We start from the raw sequence: 27,444 nt of genomic DNA on the forward strand, positions 1-27,444 counted from the left end.
CATGATCCCAGGTTCCTGGGATGGAGCCCCGCATCGGATTCCCTGCTCAGCAGGAAACCCGCATCTCCCTCTCCCTCTGCTGCTTCCCTGCTTGTTGTTCCCTCTCTCGCTGTGTCTCTCTCTGTCAAATAAATAAATAAATTCTTTAAAAATATATATATGTATGTATGTATCATAGATAGATAACATCATTAAGACAGTAATACTACCTAAATATTTGTATAAGAGCATCACATAATTTATTTCATTTAATTTAAATCTTTGCCCTTTAACACTGGTATACACTTCCCATGTTATGGATGAGACTTCAAAATGTTAGAAAATTTTTCCATAGTCACACATATCAAGGAATAACGTCAGAAATCAAATAAGGATCTACTAAACCTTGTGTACAGAACTAGGCCAGAGTAGGAGTTAGGGATGTATGTGATATTTTGAAGAAGCTTAAGGACAGTAGGTCACACTTCTATTTTAATTGTAGCAGTACTTTAATTAGCAATACTCCCCACAGAGAAATGTTAAATCTAAAGAATATAAGTAATTGTGATTACAGAAAATCTCATCTGGCATATTATAATTGCATAGAAAAGATACCTTCAAACTTTGCAATCCTGCACTGCACACAAATGTAGCCAAAGAAAATATAATTCATTTTTATGAACAGCTGCCCCTGAGCTAGAACAAATGCAGTGTAAAGCAAGGAAAGACAGAGCAGGCAGCTATCCCTCAATCTGTGAGGTGCCTGGAACACCTGTCTCAAAACCCAGCCCTCATAGTTTCACCAACCTGAACTTTAGTCTTCCTATTCTAAATCACCCCCATGGAGAGTTCTTTTCAAGTATCCATGTTTAAAGTCTTTTGTTTGTCTTGCATCAACGAAGATGATGAGGGAAAGTCTGGGGTGAGGTGGGTGAGAAGGATCCAAACTGAAATCATCAATATTGCCTCTACTGATTTATCTGATTCTCCTTGGAATCCTTGGAAAAAGCCGTGTAGGAAGAGCTGTTTAGGGTAAGTGATCAATCCCACAATGAGTTTAGATAACTGTACTGCATTGACCCTACTGCTGTCCCTCCTCAAACACCTAAAATGCATTTAGTCATCATGACTTGGCCCACCTTTAAGATAATACAAAAAATAATAATAATAATAATAATATAGGAAATAGCCTTAATAAGACATATTTAAATTTTCCATAAACATAATGTTAAGGAAGATGTTTAGGATATTAAAAAGTCTTAATTATGACCCCAAGAGAAAGTTCTCTCAGGACTATACCAGGAAGAGTTCCATTTCTATGAAATATCATAAGCAACTGGTGTTTTCATATGTTTTGGACACTGAGGTTGAAAGCCACATTTGTTCCCCATCTCTAGCCACAGAACCTAATCTCATAACATGTATTATTTTGTCTCTAATCACAACTTTGACTTTATCTGATTTTCCCCTATCCTTATTTTGCAAAATTTCCATATTTTAAAAAGTCATATTTTAACTGTCACAGCCAAGAGGAGCCTAAGGAGACATGATGACTAAATGTAATGTGGTATCCATTGGGCGGTAGCCTGGAATAGAAAAAAATTTAAAAAAGGACATTGGATAAAAAGCAAGAAAATAGGAATAAAATATGGACTTCAGTTAATAATAATGTGTCACTATTGTTTTATTAATTATAACAAATATAGTATACTAACATAGCATGTTAATAATACAGAAAACTGATTGTCAGATATATAGACTCTCTGTCCTCTCCTCACAGTTTTTCTGTAAATCCAAAACTATTCTTAAAAAAAAGTGTAATAAAGTCAAGGCCATATAAAAGGGATCATATCTTATACCATAACTAACTTCTTACAATATTTATTTTCTATTCATTTAATTTGAAAAAAGTCATATTGTTGGAACTTTTTTGGATTGCCTTAAATAATTACTGGAAAAAGTCTAGGTATTAGTGCATAAAATACATATAAATATGTATACATAACCCTTTAGTTAGTCTAGCCTTATGCCCAGTTTTTCATAATGTCTTAAGTCTATATGGGCTGTTCCAAATAGCTAGAAGACTTCTGAACATTTCCTACAACCTATATCTTGATCCTTTTTTGTGTGTGTGTGATAAGAACTTGTGAGATTTACTGTCTAAGCAAGATTCAAATATGAAACACAATATTATTAACTATAGTCACCATGCTATACATTACATTCTCTGACTTACTTATTTTATAATGGAAAGATTGTACCTCTTTTATTTGCATTTGTTTGTATTTTTATTATTTATCCATGTCACCTTTTTTTTTTAAATGATAATACATAGTTGTATCTCAAAAACACAATTTAGCTTTTGTTTGTATGTTTTCTTTCCAACAAACCTCATTCTAATAGCTATGTGATTACTTTCCTAACTTGTTCACATCACGGTAGAGTCTAAAATACACACTTTTGTGACCTAAACTTTCCTACAAAATGAGTAAGTCACTAATGACATGATTTTGAGGACTCAAAGGCCAGGACTTATTTCTTTTATTTTGTGTAAAGGTTTTAAAATGAAGAAGTACAAGTTTTATAATAAGAATTTTAAAAACAAAATAATTTTAATTTTAAGAAAGGGTAATCTGACAGCACAGTAAAGAAGGTACAGAAGTTAAAATTTTGAAAAATTATAAAAGCTGAGGAAATATTCTGCCTTAGTAATGATAAGATAAGAATTAGTATGACACTAATTTTCACATATTATTTTGGGAATTTTTAAAAGTATAATGCCTAAAAATAGTGTGCCAGGGACTTCTGCAGAATCCCATAGGGAAAGGCTAGAGCACAGAATGGGGGGATTCTTAACCATTTGCTACATGACAATTTCTTCTTACTTTCTGCACATACAGACTTGCAAAAATATCAGTAAGAGAGCACAGTGCCGCAAGGCTAAGGACATTTTATTCCTAGAAGACGATGTAAATTAATCTCTTTATAAGGGGAAAATACAAGCCCAAGGTCTTCAATGACATTTGTACTATGCTGTAAGAATTTCTGCACACGAGGGTTTTTTTTTTTTTTGCAAGAACTATATGTGTTATTAAGCAGTAATGTTGACTTATCATGTCCCACATAAGAAAGGAAATCCTGAAACTGCTCTTGAGTGTCAATCATTGTAGGTTAAAGATAAGAGGTGGGGCCTTAAGTAGAGAGTAGTTGGCTATAACTGACTATACATGAATCACGTTCTTTTTGTTCTTCCTAAGATGGGAATAAGCTCTAAATTTCCAAAGCCTCTAAATAATGATGTCTTCACTAGCAGAAACATGAAATCTCAGTACAGAAGTACTTAATTATTACTTAATCCTACCCTGATTAGAAAAGATAGGCATTTTGTTGATAAGCCCTTTTGGTTGATGTCTCTTGGTCTTGGAGTTCTGAATTTTTCATTCACTGTCTTAATAAAAATTTCTACAATTAATTTAGCTCCTGGTAAATAAGAAGGAAATACCTCTTTACCTTTGGCAAAAATGCATTGGAGGGGCATGAAAATGCATTTTGACAAGGTAATCCTGCCAATTAAAGGTTTAAGTGAGTTCAAAACCAAAAATTCTAAACATACATTTTATACACATCAACCTCCTAAATAAATAGCTGCAGTGTGAATTTTCATTAAATATTTTCATAGATTATATTATTACCCATAAATATTAGATACCTTAGGATGGTTTCTGTATCTTCTCTCCATCGATATTTTGTTGAACCATAGGACTGGCTTTGGTCAATGAAATGTTACTGAAGCGACATGTATAACTTTTAGCAGAAGCTTTAACTCCAGATCACACTGGTCACATTCTGTTTCCTTACCACAACTATCAATGTTCCAGACTGAAGTTGGTCTATCAGACAGGGTGTTAGGTGCAGAAGACATGGAGCAGTTTCTTAACTCATACGTCATAGACATATGGCAAGAACAAGAAATAATTTTTTCTTCTTGAAAGATATTAAGTTAGGGGTTATCTGTTATAGCATGTATCCTCACCTAACCTAACCTATTCCCTTTTTGGTTAGGTTCCCCTAAAAGTAGGGGAACGCTGAAACAACAATAAAATGATCATAAGGAGCACCTGGATGGCTCGGTCAGTTAAGCATCTGACTCTTTGTCTCAGTTCAGATCTTGATATTAGGGTCATGAGTTTAAACTCTGCATTGGGCGCCACGCTAGGCATGGAGTATACTTAAAAAAAAAAATACATTAAAAATGACAATGAATCATTAAGTATGAGGCTTATAAAAACTGGCAGCAGATGGTGAGGAGACTGTGACCAGTGTCATAAAAGACATAAATCCATTATTATTCAGCAGCAAAACATTCAGTAACATTGTCACTTAAAATAACTTGGAAGGCAGGTATTTTATTAAATGAGGTTGCATGTTTAAGCAAGGAGGTAGGTATATTAAATGGGCAGAGATAAAAATGAAGTTGACTCACTTCCAACTCCTTTTTTTTTTTTTTAAGATTTTATTAACTTCTTTGTTAGAGAGAGAGAGAGCACAAGCAGGGGAAGTGGCAGAGGGAGAAGCAGGCTCCCTGCCAAACAAAGATCCCAATGTGGTACTCCATCCCAAGACCCTGGGATCCTGACCTGAGCTGAAGGCAGATGTTCAATCGACCAAGCCACCCAGGTGCCCCTCACTTCCAACTCTTAACAGATAAAACAGAAGAAGTTTATGCTACAAAGAACAAATGAAAATTCAACTTCATGGCAAGGACCAAATAAAAACTCTTATTTTTGTGATAAAATCTTTGAGGGAATTAATTTGGCATCCATAAATCTTCCAAATGATGACAACTGATGAGAGAGGATACTAAAACTCTAGTTAGGCTCTAGCTTTAAGATATAGCAAGACTCCTGGAGAATGTCTGATATCTTGATGCATATCTATGGGAGAAAGATAAAAATCATTCATGTGAAGTGAACTGAGAGCTGGACAAAAAATATCTGTAAGGACACATATGGCTATACAAAAATTTCAATTAGCCAAGAAATTAGTTCTTTATTTCTCTGTGGTAAGAGCATAGTGTTTGGGAGTGTAGAAGAACAAATCCAGCAATGGAAAACGAAAAAACAGGGATTAGAGAAATATAAAGGAAAGTGTCCATGCATTCAGATGCCATTCTGGTCAGCCAGAGGCACATGTCTTAATGGTCTAGATGTTCTACCTTTCACAGAAATACAATGAAATTGGGTATTTAAATATGTACCTAAAGAGTTATGTCCTTTCTCATTGCAACTGTTAATAGAGCAGGTCTGCTGCAAAAGAGCGAAAGAAGTAGCTATTAGAAAGCTAATCCCTCACTCTGTCTAAATATCTACTGTGGTGGACCTGTTGGTCCACCAAGATGCCCATGAAACTGTAGAATAATAAATTTGGATTATTTTAAAGCACTGACTTTATGGTAATTTGTTATGGCAGCAATAGAAAATTAATACATCTCATAATTGCCCAATCTGGACATAGAAAAAGAGTATATAGCCATGACTTATTGATTTTGGAATGCTAATGCTTCAACAAGCCTACCAATAAATAAATAAAACAAACGGAAGAGATTCATTCAGCATGAGAAATTACTAAATTCTCATTAGCTACTGCAGTTGCCATAGCCACAGCCAAAACGTTGGCAAGCTGTCAACTTGGACAGTGATAGATAATTCCAAATTTTAAAAATTAAAAAAAAAAGAAGAGCTAAAAGGATCATAAATTTTAACTATGTATTTCTTCCTGTCCTTAACCTAAGTCGTTGGCTCCACTCCAGAGATTTTGATTCAGTTGGTGTGGTGTGAGAACTTGGTACTGTGAAGTAACTTTTTCTTTTTCCCAAACAAAACATGCTGTGTGTTATTCAGACATTTCTGTTTACATAAATTGGAGAGCCTTTTAAAAAAGCTTTCATGATGACTTTAATAAGCCAGCCTTGAGAATCATTGCTCTAAAGGATAAGATTCTTCTTCATATCATCTTAGGATCTGGGCTATTAATTTATCCAAATGGATTGGATAATAGTGCTCTGTTGATTACATTATTAGACCAAATCTATTTGAGGTAAGTACTTATGGATTCAATTTTTTTATATTTCTAACAAATTTTAATACTTGTCCCATGTAGTACCCATGGATGCCCATCGAACTTCAATAAGGATTTGTGGTCACAAATAATGCTGTTTACCAGCCACTGATACTCCAGAGAACATTCAATTAGTAATTAAATAGAATGGCCATATAGAATTATGACATGACATCGACAGAGGCACAGGTGACTATGTTAGCAGGTTTATCACTACACAGATCTTTGGCGTGAGGTTTGACAAGCAGCTCCTGAATATATACTATAATACTCAAATGTGCTATAGTGGCCCAGAGACACAGGACCTAAATTATAAATGTAACTGGTAGGTTGATTACATAGTACCCCACTCATTAGGGCACAAATGTATATAATAACTTCAGGTATGAGGTTAGTTTTCAAAAAAAAAAAAAAGCTAGCACTAGAGAATTTACCTCCAGAGAACATACTGAAGAATTTGTCCAGAGACATGTCAACCTCCATTTTATAGCATCTAATAAGGAATCATATTTAGTAGCTATAATAACCCAAAACTTGGCTCGGGATATGGATACAGAATTATCTTCTCCTTCACCTTAACTGTTACCTCCACACAGCAGAAATAATGGAATGATGAAACATCCTCAAGAATAAGCTCAAAAGTTTCTTGAATTCTAACAAACAGATTCTTGAATTCTAACAAACCATTTATCTTTTCAGTGTTTGATTCCTTTATGATGTTGTTTTCCCAATTATGTATCTCCAAAATGAATAGGACCAAAGAATAAATTTAAAAAGTCAAGTATATATCTCCCATGGGATCCAGGCATTCCACAGCTAGGATTTGCCCCAAAAGAAAAGAAAGCTGGGGGCGCCTGGGTGGCTCAGTGGATTAAGCCTCTGACTTCGTCTCGGGTCATGATTCCGGGGTCCTGGGATCGAGCCCCGCATCGGGCTCTCTGCACAGCAGGAAGCCTGCTTCCCTTCCTCTCTCTCTCTGCCTTCCTCTCTCTCTGACTTCCTCTCTCTCTGACTTCCTCTCTCTCTGCCTGCCTCTCGGCCTACTTGTGATCTCTCTCTGTCAAATAAATAAATAAAATTAAAAAAAAAAAAAAAGAAAGAAAAGAAAGCATATGTCTGTACAAAAATTGTACATGGATGTTCTTAGCCACTTGGTTCAGGAAACAACTCAAATCCATATCCAGGTAAAAGGATAAACAAATTTTGTTATGACCAGTTAATGGAACACCGCCCAGCAATTTTTAAAAAATGAACTGTTGATACCTGCAATACAATGATGAATCTCAAATTAACTGTGCTGAGTGAAAGAATGCAGACAGAAAGCAGTTCTCAGCACACAGTCTCATTCATATGAAAGAGTAAGGGGTGCCTGGGTGGCTCAAGTGAATAAGGCTCCAACTCTTGATCCTAGCTCAGGTCATGATCTCAAGGTCAGGGGATTGAGCCCTAAGTAGGACTCTGTGCTCAACACAGTCTGCTTGTCCCTCTTCCTCCTCCCTCCCTCAAATAAATAAACAAAACCTTAAAAAAAAAAGTAGAAATTGCAAATGAATTACTGTGACAGAAAATTGCATGTGAATAGGAAGGAGGAGAGGGCTGGGAAATAGTGGGAGGGAGGAATTTTCCGTGAGACAGAAAGGAATTTGGGAAGTGATATATTCATTATCTTGATTGTGGTGATGATTTTATGGGTATACACACATGTCAAAATTTGTCAAATAGTTCAAGTTAAATACGTGTAGTTTTATGTATGTCAATTGTACCTCAACAAGAATATAAAAATACAGGAAAAAAAGTAAATGGGCCATATGCCAAGTATGTTTGGTCTACCCATCATGAAAAGACTAACTTCTTATGATGGCTGAAATTATGATTTTACTTCATGTAAGCTTTCCCAGAAGCAAATGTGCACAAGATGTAAAATGCAAAACTATTCTCCTGATGAGAAGCAATACAACTTATATGATATAGAGTATTCCCATATGTAGCCATTTGGGAATATCTAAATATATAGCAGCCTTTTTATGTCAAGGTGAACTCTTCATAAAGAATAGCCATAGATTTTAATCATTAAAAATACCCATTCTCAAATTTGTTTAGAAGTTAGGCTAGACCATAGGTGGAAGCATTAAATTTTGGAAGTATATAAATTGTTCAATAAGGAGAAATTGATCTAATTGAAGGATTTATTAATAAATTAAACTAATAAACCTTAGGCCATTCTCTAGGTAACTAGTTTACATAGCAGAAAGTTCACTAACATATCCAACATTACATAATTGTAAATGAGATATTTCTATTAAAGATAAAATAACAACTGATCACTGTTACAATAAGCATTGCTGGCCTCAAAAAATTTCCATTTTTATACCTGAAGTCCATATCTGCTTGATGCTAAAAATTATTCAAGCCCTTTCAAAACAAAATCATGATGAATATAAAGTAAAATGATAGAAAACGTGTGTACCTGCGTCCATCTTTATGTCTTTTGAATGATAGAACACATTTTTATAAATCCATTCAATTATTAAAATGACATGGAAGAATAAACTATCCTGAACCTTAACAGGTGAGTGAAGATATACCTGGTCTTCAAAAGAATAAGTCTGCCCTATTTTGGTTGGAAGCTCTGTGGGAATCAGAAGCAAGGTGGAAGCTGTGGCTCATAACATCTTTCAGCTGTTGTACTTAGGATGTTCAACAAGTTGATCATGCTGGGAACATTAAATTATGAATTAGATCCAAATAACCATACAAACAAGCAAATTTGCATTTATGGGGTTAGAAAATTAGAATGCAGGGGTACCTAGGTGACTCGGTTAAGTATCTCAGTCTTGATTTTGGCTGAGGTCATGATATTGGGGTTGTGAGGTCATGGAGCCTGCTTAAAATTCTCTCTCTCCCTCAATCTCTGCCCCTCCCCTGTCCCTCTCTAAAAAGAAGAAGAAGGAAGAGGGGGAGGAGGAGGAGGAGAAAGAGAAGGAGAAGGAGAAGAAGAAAATTAGAACGTAGCACTGTTCAACAGAACTCTCTGTAATAATGGAATTTTTCTGCATCTGTGCTATGCAAGATGTAGTCACTAGCCACATGCAGTCGTTGACATATGAAATATGACTAGTAAGATTAAGAAAATGAGTGTTTAACTTCATATTAATTAATTTAAATTTAAATATAAAAAATACACATGGCTAGTAGCTACCACAGTTGACAGGGCAGGTCAAAAGTATTAAGAGTTAAGCAGACCCAGACTATGCTTATACTATGATATTATTTTCAGTTTCATCTCTGTGTGAGGTTTTCTGAGAAATTATAATGTCCAAAAGTGACACAAGGTCAGTTTACTTTCATTCTTTCAAGCAAAGATATAAATAGATCTATTACAGACCCAATGTTTGTGTCACTGCCAAATTCACATGTTTAAACTCTGATACCCAATGTGATGATGATATTTGGAGATAGGGTTTGGGGAGGTAATTAGGTCTTAAGGGTGTACCTCTTATGATCTGATCAGTGCACTTAGGAGACTTCTTTCTTTTCTTTTTCTCCATCATGTGAGGAAAGCAGGAAGAAGGCTCTCATCAGAATCCTACCATGCAGGCACCCTAAGTATAGACTTTCTAGCCTCCAGAACAATGAGAAATAAACTTTTGTTGTTTAAGCCGCCCAGCCTACCGTAATTTGTTATAGCATCCCAAACTGAGTAAAGCAGCATCCAAAGCTTTTAAAACATATGTCCATTAAGCAATTTCTACCAGCACATTGTGTGAGAACCTATTAACTTTTTTGTTTTGGGGATGTTTGTTTGACTCAGCTGTAACTGTGTTCCATTTGTTAGCACTTCCAGAATTCCAAAGTAGAATAGTTTTACTGCCTTGGATCGGGGGCTTTAAATCGTCATTGTAGAATCATAAAAATGTTTGGCTTTGCTTCAGAGATATAGGGTACAGTATTGTATCATTCCTCCTGAAGGGGGAAAAGATTGAGAATTCTAGCATTAGGTTGAGAAATTATGTTCCCTAAATTAAATCAACTATTGTTCCATGTGAGGATCATGGATTATAGGGCTATCAAAATCCTTTAATCACTTACCAATTTCCACAATAATGCAGCATAACAAACCACCCCAAGGCTTAGTGGCTTAAAACAACAAGTATTTATTTAGTTCATGAATCTGAGAGTCAACTAGGAAGTTTTGCTCCTCTGGGCTAGACATGACTTATCTCAGCTAGGCTCACTCATGTGTCAACAGTCAGCTAGTGTATTGGCTGGAGACGGGTTTATCAACTAAGAGATCATCCCATTTCTGCTCCAAGTTCTCTCTCATATTCTAGAAGACTAACTCAGGCTTCTATATACAGCTGAGGGAGGGTCACAAGAAAGAATAATAGTAGGTTAAGCCTCTTAAAACCTGGACTTGAAACTAATAAACTATAAATTCTATTGAGATTCAAATGATAGAGAGCAAAATTCCACTTCATAATGGGAGGAGCTGCAAGGTCATATTTCAAAGGGCATGGTTATAGGGAGGGGTGGCGAATTGTGAAGCCCTCTACAAACTATGGCTAATATTCCAATTTCTGGGTAAAGGCAAATGATATTCTCAGGCATGCATATTGACATTGGGATCAAACTTCCAAAGGCAAAGAGAAGTTATTACCCAAGACCTAAAAGACTATAGTAAATAGGAGCAAGTCTCAGTTCATGGACTATCTTAATCTGGATGGAATCATACTGGACCAATCTTATCGTACTTTACATGGTATATTAATTAAAAATGGAAACTCCAAAGAAACCTAATAATGAGGGAAATATATTATAAAAATGAGTACCAATGTAAAAATTGTGAATGTCAGTCTCTAAGCTGGAGCAAGAGTAACTATGTTTGGGGAAAGGGTAGTCCCTTCAATAAATGGTTTTGGGAAAGCTGAACAGCCAGCCACACACACAAAAAAATGAAATCTTACACACACACACACACACACACACACACAATAACTCAAAATGAGTTAAAGACTTGAAAATAAGATCTGAAACCATACAACTCCTAAAAGAAAATCTTGGCAATGTCTTTTTGGATTTTGATATCAAAAGCAAAAATAAGTGGGAATATATCAAACTAAAAAGCTTTTGCACACCAAGGAAACCATCAACAAAATGGAAAGTCAGTATACTGAATAAGAGAAAATATTTGCAAGTTTTATTTCTGATAAGAGGTTAATATCCAAAATATATAAAGAACTCATACAACTCAACAGCAAAAGAAAAAAAATGGTGAAAAAATGGATAGAGGATCTGAATAGACATTTTTCCAAAGAAGACATACAGATGGCTAACACGTACATGAAAAGATATTCAATATCACTAATCATCAGGGACATACAAATCAAAACTACAATGAGATATCACCTCATAACTGTTAGAATGGATATCATCCAAAAGACAAGAAAAGCAAGTGCTTCTGAGGATGTGGTGAAAAGGGGACCCTTGTGCACTGTTGGTGGGAATGGAAATTGTTGCACTGCACTCTGGAAAACAGTATAGAGGTTTCTCAAAAATTTAATGATACAACTATCATATGATGCAACAATTCTACTTCTGGGTATTTATCTTATGGAAACAAAAACACTAACTTGAAAAAATATATGCACCCTATGTTCGTTGCAGCTCTTTATAATAGCCAACATAAGTGTTCCTGGATGGATAAATGGATAAAGAAAAGATAAGGGGCACCGGGGTGGCTCAGTCAGTTGAGCATCTGACTATTTGTTTCGGCTCAGGTCATGATCTTGGGGTCAAGGGATGGAGTCCCACATGGGGCTCCACACTCAGTGGAGATTCTTGAGATTCTCTTTCCCTCTTTCTCCTCCTCCTTTGCCCCTCCCCTCCCTCACCCCTGCATGCATGTGATGTGTTCTCTCTCTAAAATAAATAAATAAACAAATAAATAAATAGATATATATGGATGTAAAGGTTGCTGTATTGATGATTTTACTATATATACAAATATCAAATAGTATACAGTAAACTAGAAACTAATATAATGTTACATATCAATTATAGCTCATTAAAAAAAAAAAGAGCACTCATTCTTAGAAGTCTTGAAATTTTGTCATATCAGGCTAGCTGCCATGATCTTACTAGTCCTGAGCTGTTGGTGAGTATTACAGATATCATCCAAATTCTTTCACTATGTCTTGGATAATAACCAAATACAAGGATATACCAGCTTTAAAAAGTATTGTGCCCACTTGTTTCCAGTTGGTATAAAGAATAATGGCAGAAAGTATTATGACTATAAATTCACTGGACTAGGAATAAGATCTGTGAGGACATAGTGAGCTCATCCAGTTAATATACTGCTAACCACAGCAAATCCTAATATCACCATATTGCAACACAATGATAACATATTTTTTAAGAAGCCTAAATATTGTTATGTTCTTAGGCCAATAATTACACATTTAAAAATCTATAGTGAGGAAACAATCTTAAAATAGTAATAATAGCCATGATAACTCTCTGTATCATAGTCAGTGTTTTTTATATGAAGAAAAATTGGAAGCAACCAATAATATAAGAATGCCTAAATAATTAACCAGGTAGAATATTATGGAGATATTAAAATGGACATTTAATATGACCATGCATAAAAGGTCATGCAGCAACATCAAGAAAGTAAAGTATAATCCTAACTGAAAATAAAATGCAGAATTATATGCACACTACAATGATAACTATGCAAAACAAAAATGAAAAAAATGTCCATAGAATAGTAAGCAGTGCTGGTAGGAGCTACCTTCTGAGATGTCTTATTTTCTTAGAAATGTTCATATCATTTGAATAATTCAACTTCTGGAAATATATGTGTTAAGAAAAGCATCAAAAGAAAGAAAGAGAGAAAGAAAGAAAATGAGAAAAAAAGGGGGGATGGTTAGGAAGAAGAATTTCTTAATATATTTCTGCAGCTTTTTTTTTAATTCATAAAGAACTGAAAACAGCTTAAATGGGTAGGAAGCAAGAGATAGTTAAATAAATTAGGGCTTATCTGTCTGCAGAGTATTTTGAGGCTGTGAAGAATAAAATAAATTAATGATAAATTTATACATTTAAAAGAAAAGGCAGGGGCGCCTAGGTGGCTCAGTGGGTTAAAGCCTCTGCCTTCAGCTCAGGTCATGATCTCAGGGTCCTGGGATCGAGCCCCACATCGGGCTCTCTGCTCAGCAGGGAGCCTGCTTCCTCCTCTCTGTCTGCCTGTCTCTCTGCCTACTTGTGATCTGTCAAATAAATAAATAAAATTTTTAAAAAAAAAAAAAGAAAGAAAAGGCAATATTCATTTTAAAAACAATATATAAAATAATACTGACTTTATGATTTAAAAGTACATACAGATAAAAATATACCAAAATTTTGGCGTGTATTTGCTGGAAATATATTAAAAATTAATAGTGATTAACAAAGGTTATATAAAAGAAAATTCTTAATACTTATCATCTTTCTTATGTTTTTCTATTATTTCCAATTTATATACAATAGTCACAGTAATAGGTATTACTTTTATAATCAGAAAAAAATTGTAAAAGCCTAAGTAAGAAAAAAATAAAGTATCTGTATTGGCACGATATAAGGGTGGTTGATTAAGAATTGTGTGCTTGTTTTTCTAGTTTCCACATCTTGGAATGTAGTTATGCTAAATTTGCAATTTCAAAACCTGTAATATTAATAAAGTGACCCACGCTATACTTATTTGCCTTCTGGTAAGATATGACACTAATAATAACACTTTGCATTTATGTTAGGATTTATAATTTGCAAAGTTCTCACTTGTATTATTCATTCTATTCTCACACCTGTGTAAAGTGTTACCATGCTACAGATGCAGAAATTGATTCAGAAATTAAGTAAAGTCCTCCAAGTCATTTGGCAGATACTGACCAAACCAGTGTTGGACCCAGTGGTTAATCTTGCAAATGCTCTCACAGATCCATGGAATCATTTTCACAATTCTCATCAGGAAGGATAAAGCACCATGCTATTGCAAGCATAACACAAACGCTATAAACAACTAAGACTCTTACTGGAAGAGAGTGACTTCGATTTGTTTCATACCTATTCCTTCCATTGTCCTCACAAAGATTGATTTCTTCTTCTTCTTCTTCCTCTTCTTCTTCTTTTTTTTTTTTTTTTTTTTTTTTTTTTTAATTAGGCTTTTTGCCTGGGTGGCTCTGTAGGTTAATTGTCTGCCTTTGGCTCAGGTCATGATCCCACAGAACCCTGCTTAGCGGGGAGCCTGATTCTCCCTCTCCCTCTTTCCTCCTCCCACTTCTGTCTCTCTCAAATAAATAAATAAAATCTTAATAAATAAAAAAAGTAAGGGGAGACTGGGTAGCTCAGTTGTTAAGCATCTGCCTTCGCCTCAGGTCATGATCCCAGGGTCCTGGGATCCAGCCCCATATCGGGCTTCCTGCTTCACGGGAAGCCTGCTTCTCCCTCTCCCACTCCCCCTGCTGTGTTTCCTCTCTAGCTGTATCTCTCTCTGTCAAATAAATAAATAAAATCTTTAAAAAAAAAAAAAAAGTTATGGGGCGCCTGGGTGGCTCAGTGGGTTGAGCCGCTGACTTCGGCTCAGGTCGTGATCTCAGGGTCCTGGGATCGAGTCCCGCATCGGGCTCTCTGCTCAGCGGGGAGCCTGCTTCCTTCTCTCTCTCTCTGCCTGCTTCTCTATCTACTTGTGATTTCTCTCTGTCAAATAAATAAATAAAATCTTAAAAAAAAAAAAAAAAGTTAGGCTTTGATGTTTCAGTTAGTACCTTTCCAACACATCTCCAATCCCTTGATATGCCCAACTAATTAAGCAGTGATGTAGACTTTGCATGAAGTAATTTTTAATTAGCCACAGTGATTCCCAAATTATTGAGCCTGGGCGCAGGACCCTTAATATTCAAAATAACAATCTACTGCATGTAAACTCTTTATTTAAATAGTGACATCCGAGATTGAGCTCAATAAAGGTTTCCATGGAAACTAACTGCAATATCAAAACTTTCCAAAACACCAAAAATGATCCAATTAGAAGAGGTAAAAGCAAGTGATGGAAAGAGCAGCTATTGATAGTATAGAAGGGTTCATTCAACTTCCTCACATAAATTTTCATAAATGTGTCTGCATATTTATTAGAAGACTATGCAATTTATTTGCCATTCAAGGATCTCAACTAGATAAGAATGATACATGAAGTGAAAGTGCAGTTGTTCTTCTATAGCATTGAAGCCAATTTCATAGAAATGCAGACATTAAAACTGAAGAGCAAAGTAAATTTACATGAATGTATACACATACAGATACCATAAACACTGCTGAAGATAAATTAAAGATAAAATTCTAGGATTCCTGTAGCAGAAGAGAGCAATAAATTTCATGAATTAGTTCCAAATATAAAAGTTAAATAAGCCTTCAGTCTTCCTTAGAACTAAGAACAAAGGGAAATATTTGCTAACCTTGACTGCAGAATGAAATGCAAACATAAACATGTTTATTAAAAGTTGTAATCACCTAAGAAGCTCTTAAAAATAGCTGAGAGTCTAGCATAATATAAGAGCAATTCATGAATGTGCATTTTTTTTATTATTTTCTACTATGAACATTAACCAAGTTCAGATTTTAACCTTGACATTGGCATGAACTGTGACAACTGAAAACCCAAAATGATATTCAAAACATACATGGCTACAGAATTCTAACTTTGTTTTGAAAGCTTAGGTCACAAGATATTTTCTTGGAAATCCTTGCAAAAAGATATCCAGGTATGTTTAATAAATAGCATTCTAAATTTTACCAATAAAACGCAATGACCAAGTGACATATACAGCTGCATCACTAATAGATATCTCAAAATTAACCCATCTGCAATGTAGCTCCTGATCCTTTCTGCTTTCCTTGGAGTCCTGGAGTCTTTCCCATCTCAGTCAATGGTGACCCCATTTTTAATGCCTGTCAATCATGCTCTGCTATCAACCGAGCATAGACAACTGGTTTTGAATGGCACTACGGTAGACCAAAGGGGATCTATTTTTGCCACATTAAGCAATACTGAAAAAGGACAGTAGACAGCAATGTCTCTATGCAGTAATAACACTCATAAAACTGACCGTGCTAAGAAGTCTGTTAAGAAATGTGGTAGTTCTTGGTGGTCAGAAAAGGACATCCAGTAGAGCTCACCAAGCCCTGAAAGACCTGGAACAATGTGCTGTCCTTTCCTGGCATGCCTTCAGGGAGCAGTACATGGGAATTACCTGTCCCACCAGGAAATGTCACTCCTATTTACAGATGAGAGTGTTGAGCTTCTTGCCACCTATGTCCACATACACCCATGTAAGTGGTGTGGCCCTGAGTAACATTATCTCATCTTCTTCAGACTCACATTTTGAAGCGAGTCATAAAGAAGAATAAGGGATCAAACCAGTGCTGCTTACTTATGTCTTCAGCTAACGTTTCCTAAGCATGCTTGCAATAAAATCTATTTCCTCTGGCTTGAATACTAGATACCTGAATTATCAGTCTGCTTTTCCTTTACCTGCACTATTTCTTCTTACAACTTGCTCCACAAGGGACCAAAGCAGTTTTTCCAGAATATAGAAACATGAATCCTTGTGGTAATACACACGCTCTCCTCATTCTAGCTATTTTATAAATTAAGATGGCAATTCAGTCTTTGAAACTGCAGCCTTGACACCTTCTACTTTCATTCAACAAGTTGCAATGGGGCTAGAGTTATAACCTCTGAGCTGTTATTTTGTGAACGCGAATTACCTGTGCAGATTCTTTTAAAGTTGGGATTTTCCAGAAGGTGTCCCGGTAGGCGGCACTGGAACCGATGTTGCCAGAACTCAGGGAACCAGGGATTCCTTGTATTAGTGTCCAGCCTCAGTTTCAGGAAATAATCATCAAATGACCTGACCTCTGGAGACTGCAGCTTTATTGTGATTCCCCCGTTGGCTTCCACCTCATAACCTTCAATGACTTCATCTCTGTCTGCCCATCCATCACTAAAAAATTCAGGGATTGGGGTAGGGAGAGAGAAAGACAAAGGTCTCACAAATAGGGCTCAGCATTATGCATGAATGAAGCAATTCAGCAGGGCTGAAAGTCTATTGTAAGTCAGAATCCTACCTATCAATAACTTGTTTTATTTTGTTTTTTGGTTTTTTTTGGTGGAAAGTAGAAATTCTGAAATCATGAAGTCCTGTTTGTTTTTCACAGTAGTGAAAGTGACAATGAAGGTGATGATAGCAGCAATGAAAAGAACTAACATTTATTGAGCATTTACTAGGCATCAGTTTCTGTACTATTTTCTTTTACTCAGTCAGATGTTCAGCTACTAACTGAAGTCCGAGTGGACCCAGAATACGGACCCAAGCAGTCTGGCTCCCAAACCCAGTGCTCTTTAGGCCATAAAACCCATCAGCTGCTGTCCAAATCAGAATAAAATAAAACCCAGGCACTCAGGACCTTCACAATAAGAGCTCAGCAAGATTTCAAGGTTGCAGCCAAGACCATTATATGAGCTGCATTTATGGGATAGAAAATTGATTTAGCTCAGAAGCATGCAACTACAGATTTTGTGCCTGGACATTGTTCAAACTTGCATTGTCTAGAAGTGATGAGATGCTTCCCCCTCAATGTTATCCCAAAATAGCAGCATTAAAAGAAAACAATCCCACTTTCCCAAATAAGAATAATCCTCATGCTCACTAAAAGGAAGTTAATTGACATTTTATTCAGTGAAATCCTTTTTTTGTTTTAAATTTGGTCACCTTCTAGAATATTCACATTGGTCATGAGTGATGTAGCTCCAGTTTAACTCAAGTGTACATATGAGCTGGGACAAACCTCATGTGATCTCTCCCCATCAGGTGCCAAAGAAAAAGTGCACTAGAATTAAACAGGCAAAAAAGACTTTATTCAAGACTGTTCCAACAGCCAAGAGACACTGACTCCACTCTGCTGAAACAAAAGTTGTGGAGATTTAAATGTTGAGACCAGCTAGTGAGCAAGTGCCCTACAGGACATCGAGGGGAGCTTGGCCAATGTGATTAGCCATCTGTGCTTGATAACTGTCATTTATCTAAGTTAGGCTCCCACCTTCCCACAGAAATGGGGAGCTAGGGTTTGCTATCACTCTTGATGATTACACTTCAAAGGAATGGCTTCCAGATCTTGAGAAAGAAATTTCTCTGCTATAAAAACTGGCAAGAGGCTAGGAGAAAATGTATACCTCCAAGGGACAGAGAAAGAATTTATAATGGCATTTTAAAAATTAAATGCTCTAAGGAAAGGGAAGTCAAGGGGCCCATAGTGAGGAAGAGACTTGTCTAACTTTGAGTCAAACTGAGAAGAGGGTTAAGGATTATCTTGGCCAAGAGGTAGATTTATTTATACCCATGGAGTTCCACCCTGCAGTTTGTGGAACATAACTGTCTGCCAGAGAAAGTGTTTTGTTTCGCTCCTCACAGAGCAGAGGCCTGGGCCAAATATATGTGACCGACCATAGCTCACCCCTTGTTAAACTGAGATCAATTGGAGTAAGTGTGTGTCCTCCACTTAGTTGCACCATCGGTGCAGTTCTGCTCCAGAATCTTCCTAGTGAATCAACAGGAGCTATATTTTTTAACAGACCAAAGGCTGTAGAAGGTATAGCTGACTTAACATGATCCAGAACTAAAGGGACCTTGAGGTTTAGTGTGGTCTAACCAGCCAGATCACAGAGTATTTATACATTTCTTCTAAATCCATTGGGACAGAGATTTTACGATCTTGCACAGACCTTTCCTTCCCTCCTGTATCCCCCCCATCATTTTCTTCTTTCCTTCCTTCTGTCCTTCCTTCCTTTTGCATTTACCTAGATGCTCTGCTATGCTCAAGATTCTATTAAGAATGAGACACACTATCCTTTGCCCCTAGTGTTATAGACTTGTGGGGAAAAAGACACTAAACAAGAATTACAAATGTTGTAAGGAAGTGACTAGGACTGTGGGGAGGAGGGTCTTGGGGGCTTAACTTAGTCAGGTGTGTATGTATGTATATAAGTGTGGGTAGGGAGAAAGTAATGAGGGATGACTATCTTAAGAAAGTTACTTCTGAGTTGAAACCTAAAGGATGTGTGGGCATTATTAGTTGGATGAAGAGATGGGGAAGGACTGGTATAGAAGGCTCCTGGTAGATTATCTAATATACAGGAAAGAGCATGGGTCATTCAAAGAATTTGGAGAGTCAATATAGCTGTGACAGGAGACAAAGTGTGGGCATAAATTTCAGCTTAGTAACCATTAGCCTAAGGATTGTAGGAAGTCCTCAAAGTGTTGTAAGCCTATTACATAAGGCCACTGAGCTCTGCCCCCTGGTGGAGACTGACTGAGTTTTTCTAACAAGTCGCTCTACTCACCATCACTGAATAAGATGGCCAGTCAAATTGATTTAAAAAAGAAGACAGACTCTTTTATCTTTCTATTCTATAAGTTCAGTCTACTTAGAAAGGCTAGCTTAATTATTTAGATTTATTTACATTATATCATAACTACACCTATAGCAATCTGAATACCTGAACTATAGGGTCAAGGGTAAAGAAAAAAAAAACAAAAACAGTTACGCTCTCAAGAAATTCTGCTTGTGAGGATATATTTAAAATCAAAATGACTTATAATTTGAAGAAAAAAATTCCTTTTTGATATAAAATTTAAGATTGAAGTGTGTTTCTCCCCAAGATTTACTATTACATGAGACTTCTCTATGTGTGAATGTATAGTCTGAATAAGAAACCCACAATTTTTTTAAGTGTATGAAATGAGTCTTTTATATTGTTTATTTGCATTTCTTTTTTTTTTTTTAAATCATTCCCAATTTATAAAAGGAAGTATCATGTGTCAGTGCTGGAAGCAAAGAAAGTATGACCTCCTGCCCTTTTGCCCTCCAACATAGGAGCAAATCATGGGAGTTAATCTGAATATAGATTTGAAGTCATGTGGTTTAGTGGGGCAGAGCCATTGGTTAAAGCTCTTCCCCCTCACTATTGATGATCTCATTCCAGAAATCAGAGTTGATGTTAAATCCAAGAAGTCATAAGTGAAATCAAGGAGAACCAGGGGCACCGGGGTGGCTCTGAAGCCTCTGCCTTAGGCTCAGGTCATGATCTCAGGGTCCTGGGATCGAGCCCCACAACTGAGCCCCACATGGGCTCCACGGGGAGCCTGCTTCCTCCACTCTCTCTGCCTGCCTCTCTGCCTGCTTGTGATCTCTGTCAAAAAAATAAATAAAATCTGGGGTGCCTGGGTGGCTCAGTGGGTTAAGCCACTGCCTTCAGCTCAGGTCATGATCTCAAGGTCCTGGGATCAAGTCCCGCATTGGGCTCTCTGCTCAGCAGGGAGCCTGCTTCCCTTCCTCTCTCTCTGCCTGCCTCTCTGCTTACTTGTGATCTCTCTCTGTCAAATGAATAAATAAAATCTTAAAATAAATAAATAAATAAAATCTTAAAAAGAAAAAATATTCAGCTAGGATTGGTTAGTGAATACTTTTGAAATGTTAATCTCTATTCATATGAGATCTTGAATGGATCACAGATAAGATGTTATGGAATGCTAACAAAAGCTGCTGAAAAGCATCCATAAGGCAACTCTTGGTGTTTGTATGTTTAAATCATTTTGTCTACAGACCACTTGCCAAATGTATTTACAAAGAATTTTAAAGGATATTTGCTGTTCAGTTGTGTTGGGATTTTTTACAAGGATATTGTTTTGGTGAATTCTCCGTGAAGCACACTTGAAAACAGGGAAGCAGCAGCTCTCCTGACACCTGGTTTGCATGTTTACTTTTGTTACTGTTGTTGATAGTGGTGGTGGTAGTGTGGACCATGCTATCAGAGATGACTGCAGGCACCTGCTCACCCCAGGCTTCTGCAGTGAATCCTGCTGTGCTGGGTGCTGAACTCTGGGAGGCATATTCACAGCCTCCAGCAACTTCTGCTGCCCCATCTGCTCCCCAATGATGAGTTCCTTTTCCTATCTGGAAATAAAGCTGCAGAATGTGGATAAGCAGGTGAACATTTAAGACAGCTATATGTCTTTAAGTATTCCTCACAAAATACAAGAATCCTTGTTCCTTGTCCCCCCTCAACATTTTTATACTACAGTTCTTTCACAAGGCTGTCTTCATCCCCAAAATCATTGCTCTAGTCTCTGTGAAATTCTACAGTTACAACCTGAATAATAATAAGATTTCTTCCACTGAATAAATTCTGATGGAAACAATAGGAAAATATTGTCTCTAATTCTATCAATTATACCTGGACAGGAGCTGCATGAGTGTCACTTTTACATTATATAAATTAAAATCATTTAACAAGCAAATTGATAGTAAAAAACAGGAATACAATAGTATTCATTTAAAAATTGTTTAAAAACATTTTAGAAAAACGTATTTATATTCAATTAAAATAATTACAATCTAGGAGCAAAGCATATGATTTGTATTGAGTACAAGTAACTATGTGTACCTGATAATAAAGCTATCATCTTTAAAAATAATCCAGAGATTATCATATAAGAAAGTGAGAAAAGGTTAATAAAAGTATTTTCAAAAACATAAGTAAACAAGCACAAAATTCTATAAATACAATGCTAACCATACTCATAAAGGCTGAAGAAATGTCACATGATGCAAATTAAATCAAGTGATGTTAATTGTGAGAAATTTTATGGTGGTAATGGCAGCTTTTTCAATAAGAATTCAGACTGGCTTTCTCCATTTGACATTTATTTGCTAAGAACCCTGTATGAGTTAGGCATTTTGCTTATTGCTACAGATACACTGCTAAGCAGTACAGGCAAGGCCTGTATTCTCAAGCAATCACAGTGGTGGGGAAGACTAGCCACTGAATACATTAATAGCCATAGGAAGTTGTTGTAGCTGAAAGGAAAGGAACATGGGCTACAGAAGCATGGAAAAGGGGAAGGGCTCTGTCAAGGGAGGTTTTGACTGAGAAGTAGCATCTAAGATGAGACTTAAAGGATATATTGAAGCTACACAGTAAAGAGGGAGAAGGAAGAAAGACCAGCTCAGGAGAGTACAAAGCTATCAAACAGCAAGGTGTTCAGTTTGCTTAGAGTGTGCCAGGTAAAGGAATGATAGGTCATGCCAGTGAGATCTAGAAGAACCTGAACATCATTGTTAAGGATTTTGGATTTCATTTTTATGATGGTGAGAAATTATTCAAATTTTAAACAGGAATATGACATGATTAGATTTGTTTTAGAAAGGTCATTCTAGAAAGTACTTACAGTGTAGATACTTGTGGAGGTTCTTTGGTTCTAGAACTCGCAGACAGAAACTATGGAAACACACACACAGACATGGGCGCACACACACACACACATGCACACATACATTTACACTATAATATGAAGGCAGGTGTTGATGGTGTGGAAGCACTGATGAACCAGGAATTGGGGTAGTGGTCACAATTAGTCTATATTTAATTTTAAAATCAGTTGCTACAAACCCACCACAAATATAAAACTGACACAAAATGTAGGTTCTTTTTTTTTTTTTTTTAAGATTAAAATTTTCTTTATCCATTTGAGAGAGAAAGAGAGTGAGTGAGAGAAAACGTGAGTGGGGAGAAGGTCAGAGGGAGAAGCAGACTCCCCGTGGAGCTGGGAGCCTGACATGGGACTCCATCCCAGGACTCCAGGATAATAACCTGAGCTGAAGGCAGTCACTCAACCAACTGAGTTGCCCAAGGGCCCCAAAATGTAGGTATTTTTAATTTAATTATGTAGTACAAGCACTTAGAGGTCCCTCAGCTCACTGAAAAATTGAAGATGAGGGAGTACCTTCACCTTTGGTTGTCCTGTGCTGCTGAAATTACAACTCAAACAGAAAACTACTAGTCCTGTGGTATTTCAGTAGAAAAGTGACCAAGGTGGGGGAGGGAATGGGATGGTGTCAAAGGTCAAAACAGGAAGAATGAAGGGAATTCTCACGAAATGGAAACTTCATGTGAAGGAGATCAAGGTCAGATCAGTAATTCTTATTTTCCATCTTTTCCTAACCCCTACCCCCCAACGCACCCCTGGCATCCTAAGCCTCAATCATCTGACATGATGAAATCTTACTAGATATTAACAACTCTTTATCATCAATCTCCTCATGATACAACCAATGTCTGAGCTATAAATACATATGGGAAGGATTTCTCTATGAAAGCACTACTAATCATGTGGTCCAAAGATGGATATCAATTCATAAACTGTTACCAGTCAAGAGGAAGTAAGACAGAGACTGAGACTAAGCATTTAGGAAAATCTAGAGCTGTTAGACACTGTTGCAAGGTCTAAGAACATGATAGGTGGACTCATGTCATTGTATACAGTATAAACATGGGGTTTTTCAATTTAAATGGTGAACTGCTTGTAGCTCAAGCTGTATGCAGGTCACATGCAGTAGAACCACGTGACAGTGCGTGACATTTCAAGGTTGCTTTGCAACTGTAACACAAAAGTATATAATATCCAAGAATATATTCCCATTTATTTTTATACATGTTTTTATAATACTTTAAATTTTAATCAAGCCTATTTTATAATCTATCCTATAAGATTAGCTTCTAAATTAGGAGAACAAATTCTCATTATTTACTTTAAAGATTTTATTTATTTATTTTACGGAGAGAGATCACAAGTAGGCAGAGAGGCAGGCAGAGAGAGAGGAGGAAGCAGGCTCCCTGCTGAGCAGAGAGCCCAATGCGGGGCTCCATCCCAGGACCCTGAGATCGTGACCTGAGCCGAAGGCAGCGGCCTAACCCACTGAGCCACCCAGGCGCCCTCATTATTTACTTTAACTCTAATTAAATGGCCACACAAACTTCACTGACTGAATTTTTATTTATTTAATTTTTTTATGAAAAAATGTATACAATCTGCTGACTGTGGCAACAGTAGTATTTGAATGTAGATAGTGGCAATGATTCCACAGAAACAAGGAGAAAAGAGTTCTGACTAAATTTACCTGAAAATGTCAGCTCATATATTGAATTTGGCTTTTATCCCTAATTGATGGTGAAGTGCTAAAACCATAGTGTATTATTTTTATGGAGTTGTTTTACCCAATGAATTTATGAAACCATCAAAATATACTAATCTTTTATATACAAAACATTAAAAAATTAAAAACCAAGTAATTCTTGGAAACAAAAAGTATTAAAAACCCAACAGAAGTTTATGTTCAATATTCTGCATAAAACATTAGTGTTTCATGGGTTTTTATAAAGTGGCATTTGGGCTTGCTAAGACTAAAATACACATACAGTTGCCAAGACATTAGTGAATGACTGCATCAAAGAGATTTGCTTAGAAATGTTTGCTGATTCCGGCAAAGAAAGTAGCTCAAGTTTTACTTTCTGAGGCATCATCGCTCAGTGATTTCTGAAACCGCCTAATGATATGGAAAACCAACTCATTGAATAAATGAAGCTAGCAAAGCATTCTTTCATTGTAACTTGACAAATGTGCAGATAAATTCTTATGTGGCAGTTCTTTTAGTATGCGTGCAATTTGAAAAGGAAGATTTAAAGGAAGAAAGCTCTGCTCTTATTTAAATTCTCTTTTAGCTTCAATGCTGATAAGCACAATGAGCTCTAGATATGATAAAATTATGAAGAATTACTTTGTCAAAAAATGTGATTGGCACTTTATGTTTTGTATAGGGATGTGTTCTGATGCTGCAACTGCCAACCAGGAAACATCTGGAGTAGGTACCCACATAGCTTATGAGAGAATGTAACTCAGTGCGATGCTTTCTTCATTGAGAGGTCTTGATTAAAAAAAAAAAAAAAAAATCAGCTGACGTAAACAACAATTAGTGACAGTACAAATTTCAAGTTAGGTAAAAACAAATGCACTGAAGGTGGCTTTCACTGGCCCAAAAGAACAAACCGTTCGCATTTTTTCCAAATGTTGTGTTCTATGACTTAACAGTGGTAGGTTGAAGTTATTCATGATGGATATATATACATCAAGGAAAATCAGTAAACGGTACAAATTAGGGCTTCTGTTATATTGGTGTTCTTCCCCCCATGCAGCCAGCCCATTGTGATAATGTGGAACCTGACCATAAACAGCTATTTTTGGTATTGATGGGCGAGGCTATGTCAAGAGTGAACTATGGAACACACTTGGTGTTTCTTCAGGATAAGAAATCAGTTTGGTTCAAATATTTAAATATCAATAGGAAAGCCTAACTTGCTCTACTGACTCGCATTTGATATATTTAAAAGCCTCTGTATTTCCTGGAAAGAAAGAATTCTTTTTTCATTTTTTTTTTTTTTTTTTTTACAAATAGGAACTGAGGTCAAAGAACAAAATTAAAAGTCGGAAACTTTAAAGAACAAGTTTTGTTATAGATTGCTGTACCACAATTTTAATTTAAAAATAATTGTCAATGAGTAGAAAATGATCTCAATATTATCATCTACAAAGTATTGTCAACAAATACTTCATGAAATGAATTGTCTTTGCCTTCTTGGGCTGCCATAAAAAAGACTAGAGACTGTTGGCTTAAACAACAGAAATTTATTTTCTCATAGTTTTGGAGAACAGAGGTCTAAAACCAAGATTCCAATTCAGTTTCTAGTGAGAGTTCTCTTCCTGGCTTGCAGACAATGTCCTCACATGGCCTTTCCTCAGTGCGTACATACACACAGTTTGAGAAAGACAGAACAAGCTCTCTGCTGTTTTGTTTTGGTTTTTTTTTTTCTTATAAGGACACTAATTCTATTGGATCAAGGTCCTACCCTCATGACAGCATTTAACCTTAAGTATCTTTCTAAAGGCCCTATCTCCCAAAAGAGTCACATTGGAGGTTAAGGTTTTGACATATGAATTTTGAAGGGACACAATTCAGTCCATAGCAGATGGAGTTTTATTAAATTTGATATGCATTTAAAAAAATCCTCTTAAAAGAAATTGGAAGTGGATCCAGAATTCTTTTATTTCATCAAAAGGTATTTAAACTGAACTAAAAAGCTATGGGATAGATTATGAAAACTAGCTAGTGATTAAAGATTAAAGATGGCTTTTGAAAACAGAACATCACTCACTTCACTGGGGATAAAAGAATTTTAAATGAATACCCCAAACTCTGAAATTGCTATAAAATCTTTCTTCCATTTCCATCAGCAGACCTCAATAAGGCTGGTTATTCTACTAGGAATGTTATGAAAATTAAATAAAGAACAGTAGTATATATGCATGTACTATGCAAGTATAATTGTTAACCCAAATCAGATTAGATAATTTAATAAATTCATTTAGGATATTAAAATTCTAAATATTGATAGGCATGGTGTTTGTTTAAAGTGCACATATAGGCATTTAACATAGGAAACTTCTACTTCACTAAAAACATTTTTTGTTAAGTAGGTTCTACGCTCAGGATAGAGCCCATCATGTGGCTTGAACTCATGATGCTGAGGTTAAGTTCTGAGGTGAGATCAAGATTCAGACACTTAACCAACTGAGCTACCCAAGCACCCCCTCTTAAAATTTTTTATTTACAATTTTAGAACATCTAAAAGTCCTAAGTGTAATAGTAATTTTCTCTGTTAATCACCTGGGCACACACTTTCAATGGACAATGAGTATTGTCTTGATAATTTCCATCAATTTATTTTGTTCATTTTTATTATATTTACTGAAGTGAGATTTTATGTCTGTTAAATCTAATAATACAATTTTACACTTGTATTCTGCTTATCTTCATGTTGTATTTGACTTTCTAGCAGTTTTTCTTTATTATAATTTGCCAAAGTACAATTCCTAACTAGATTGGAATTTTTAAAAAAGAGAAGAAGAAAAAGAAGATAAAGACTTCAAAAAGTACTTCATTAAATGTTAAGGTAAATTTGTGAGAAGTTGTTAAGGTAAAGACTATGCTAGCTAAAAAGCGGTTCAGAAAGGGATACCTCAAAACTCCACCTTGATGTTCATGGTAAATGAAACCATGACAACGAAGTCAAGACTTTTCATTTTGTTGGGAAGGTTGTGGTGTCTTCATTCCTTAGTGCAAAATTTTACAGATCTAAATTACCAATCTTTGCTCTCTGTGTTAAGTCCCTGGTTGTTTTGTTGCTACCGAACCTTTACTTTTCATGCCCCTTTATGCCAACTGAGTGAGGGGTTGCAGTTTCCCATGTAATTGTTAAGAACCAACTGAAGGGAAGCAAGAGACCCATTAAAAAAAAAAAAAAAAAGAATGTAATAAAGAGCCAGAGTGATTCTGATTAAAGCATAAATCAGATCCTGG

General features: G+C 36.1%; 1 protein-coding gene and 1 long non-coding RNA gene across 5 annotated transcripts in view; one reads left to right on the forward strand and one right to left on the reverse strand.

Moving 5' to 3' along the window:
• GRM1 (glutamate metabotropic receptor 1) overlaps positions 1-27,444 on the reverse strand; it is a 413,465-nt gene that overhangs the window by 92,593 nt on the left and 293,428 nt on the right. For all 4 annotated transcript variants that reach the window (XM_082730357.1, XM_082730358.1, XM_082730360.1 and 1 more), the window contains exon 3: positions 16,903-17,138. In XM_082730357.1, coding sequence (XP_082586483.1) covers positions 16,903-17,138 — 236 coding nt within the window. The remainder of the gene's footprint in view (positions 1-16,902; positions 17,139-27,444) is intronic.
• Positions 23,071-27,031, forward strand: LOC309864021. Its single transcript, XR_014311342.1, has 3 exons — positions 23,071-23,157; positions 24,848-24,891; positions 26,950-27,031. It is a non-coding gene; the product is annotated as an uncharacterized lncRNA (long non-coding RNA).

The sequence above is a fragment of the Mustela nivalis genome (genome assembly GCF_964662115.1).
Source record: "Mustela nivalis genome assembly, chromosome: 5".
Lineage (NCBI taxonomy): Eukaryota > Metazoa > Chordata > Mammalia > Carnivora > Mustelidae > Mustela > Mustela nivalis.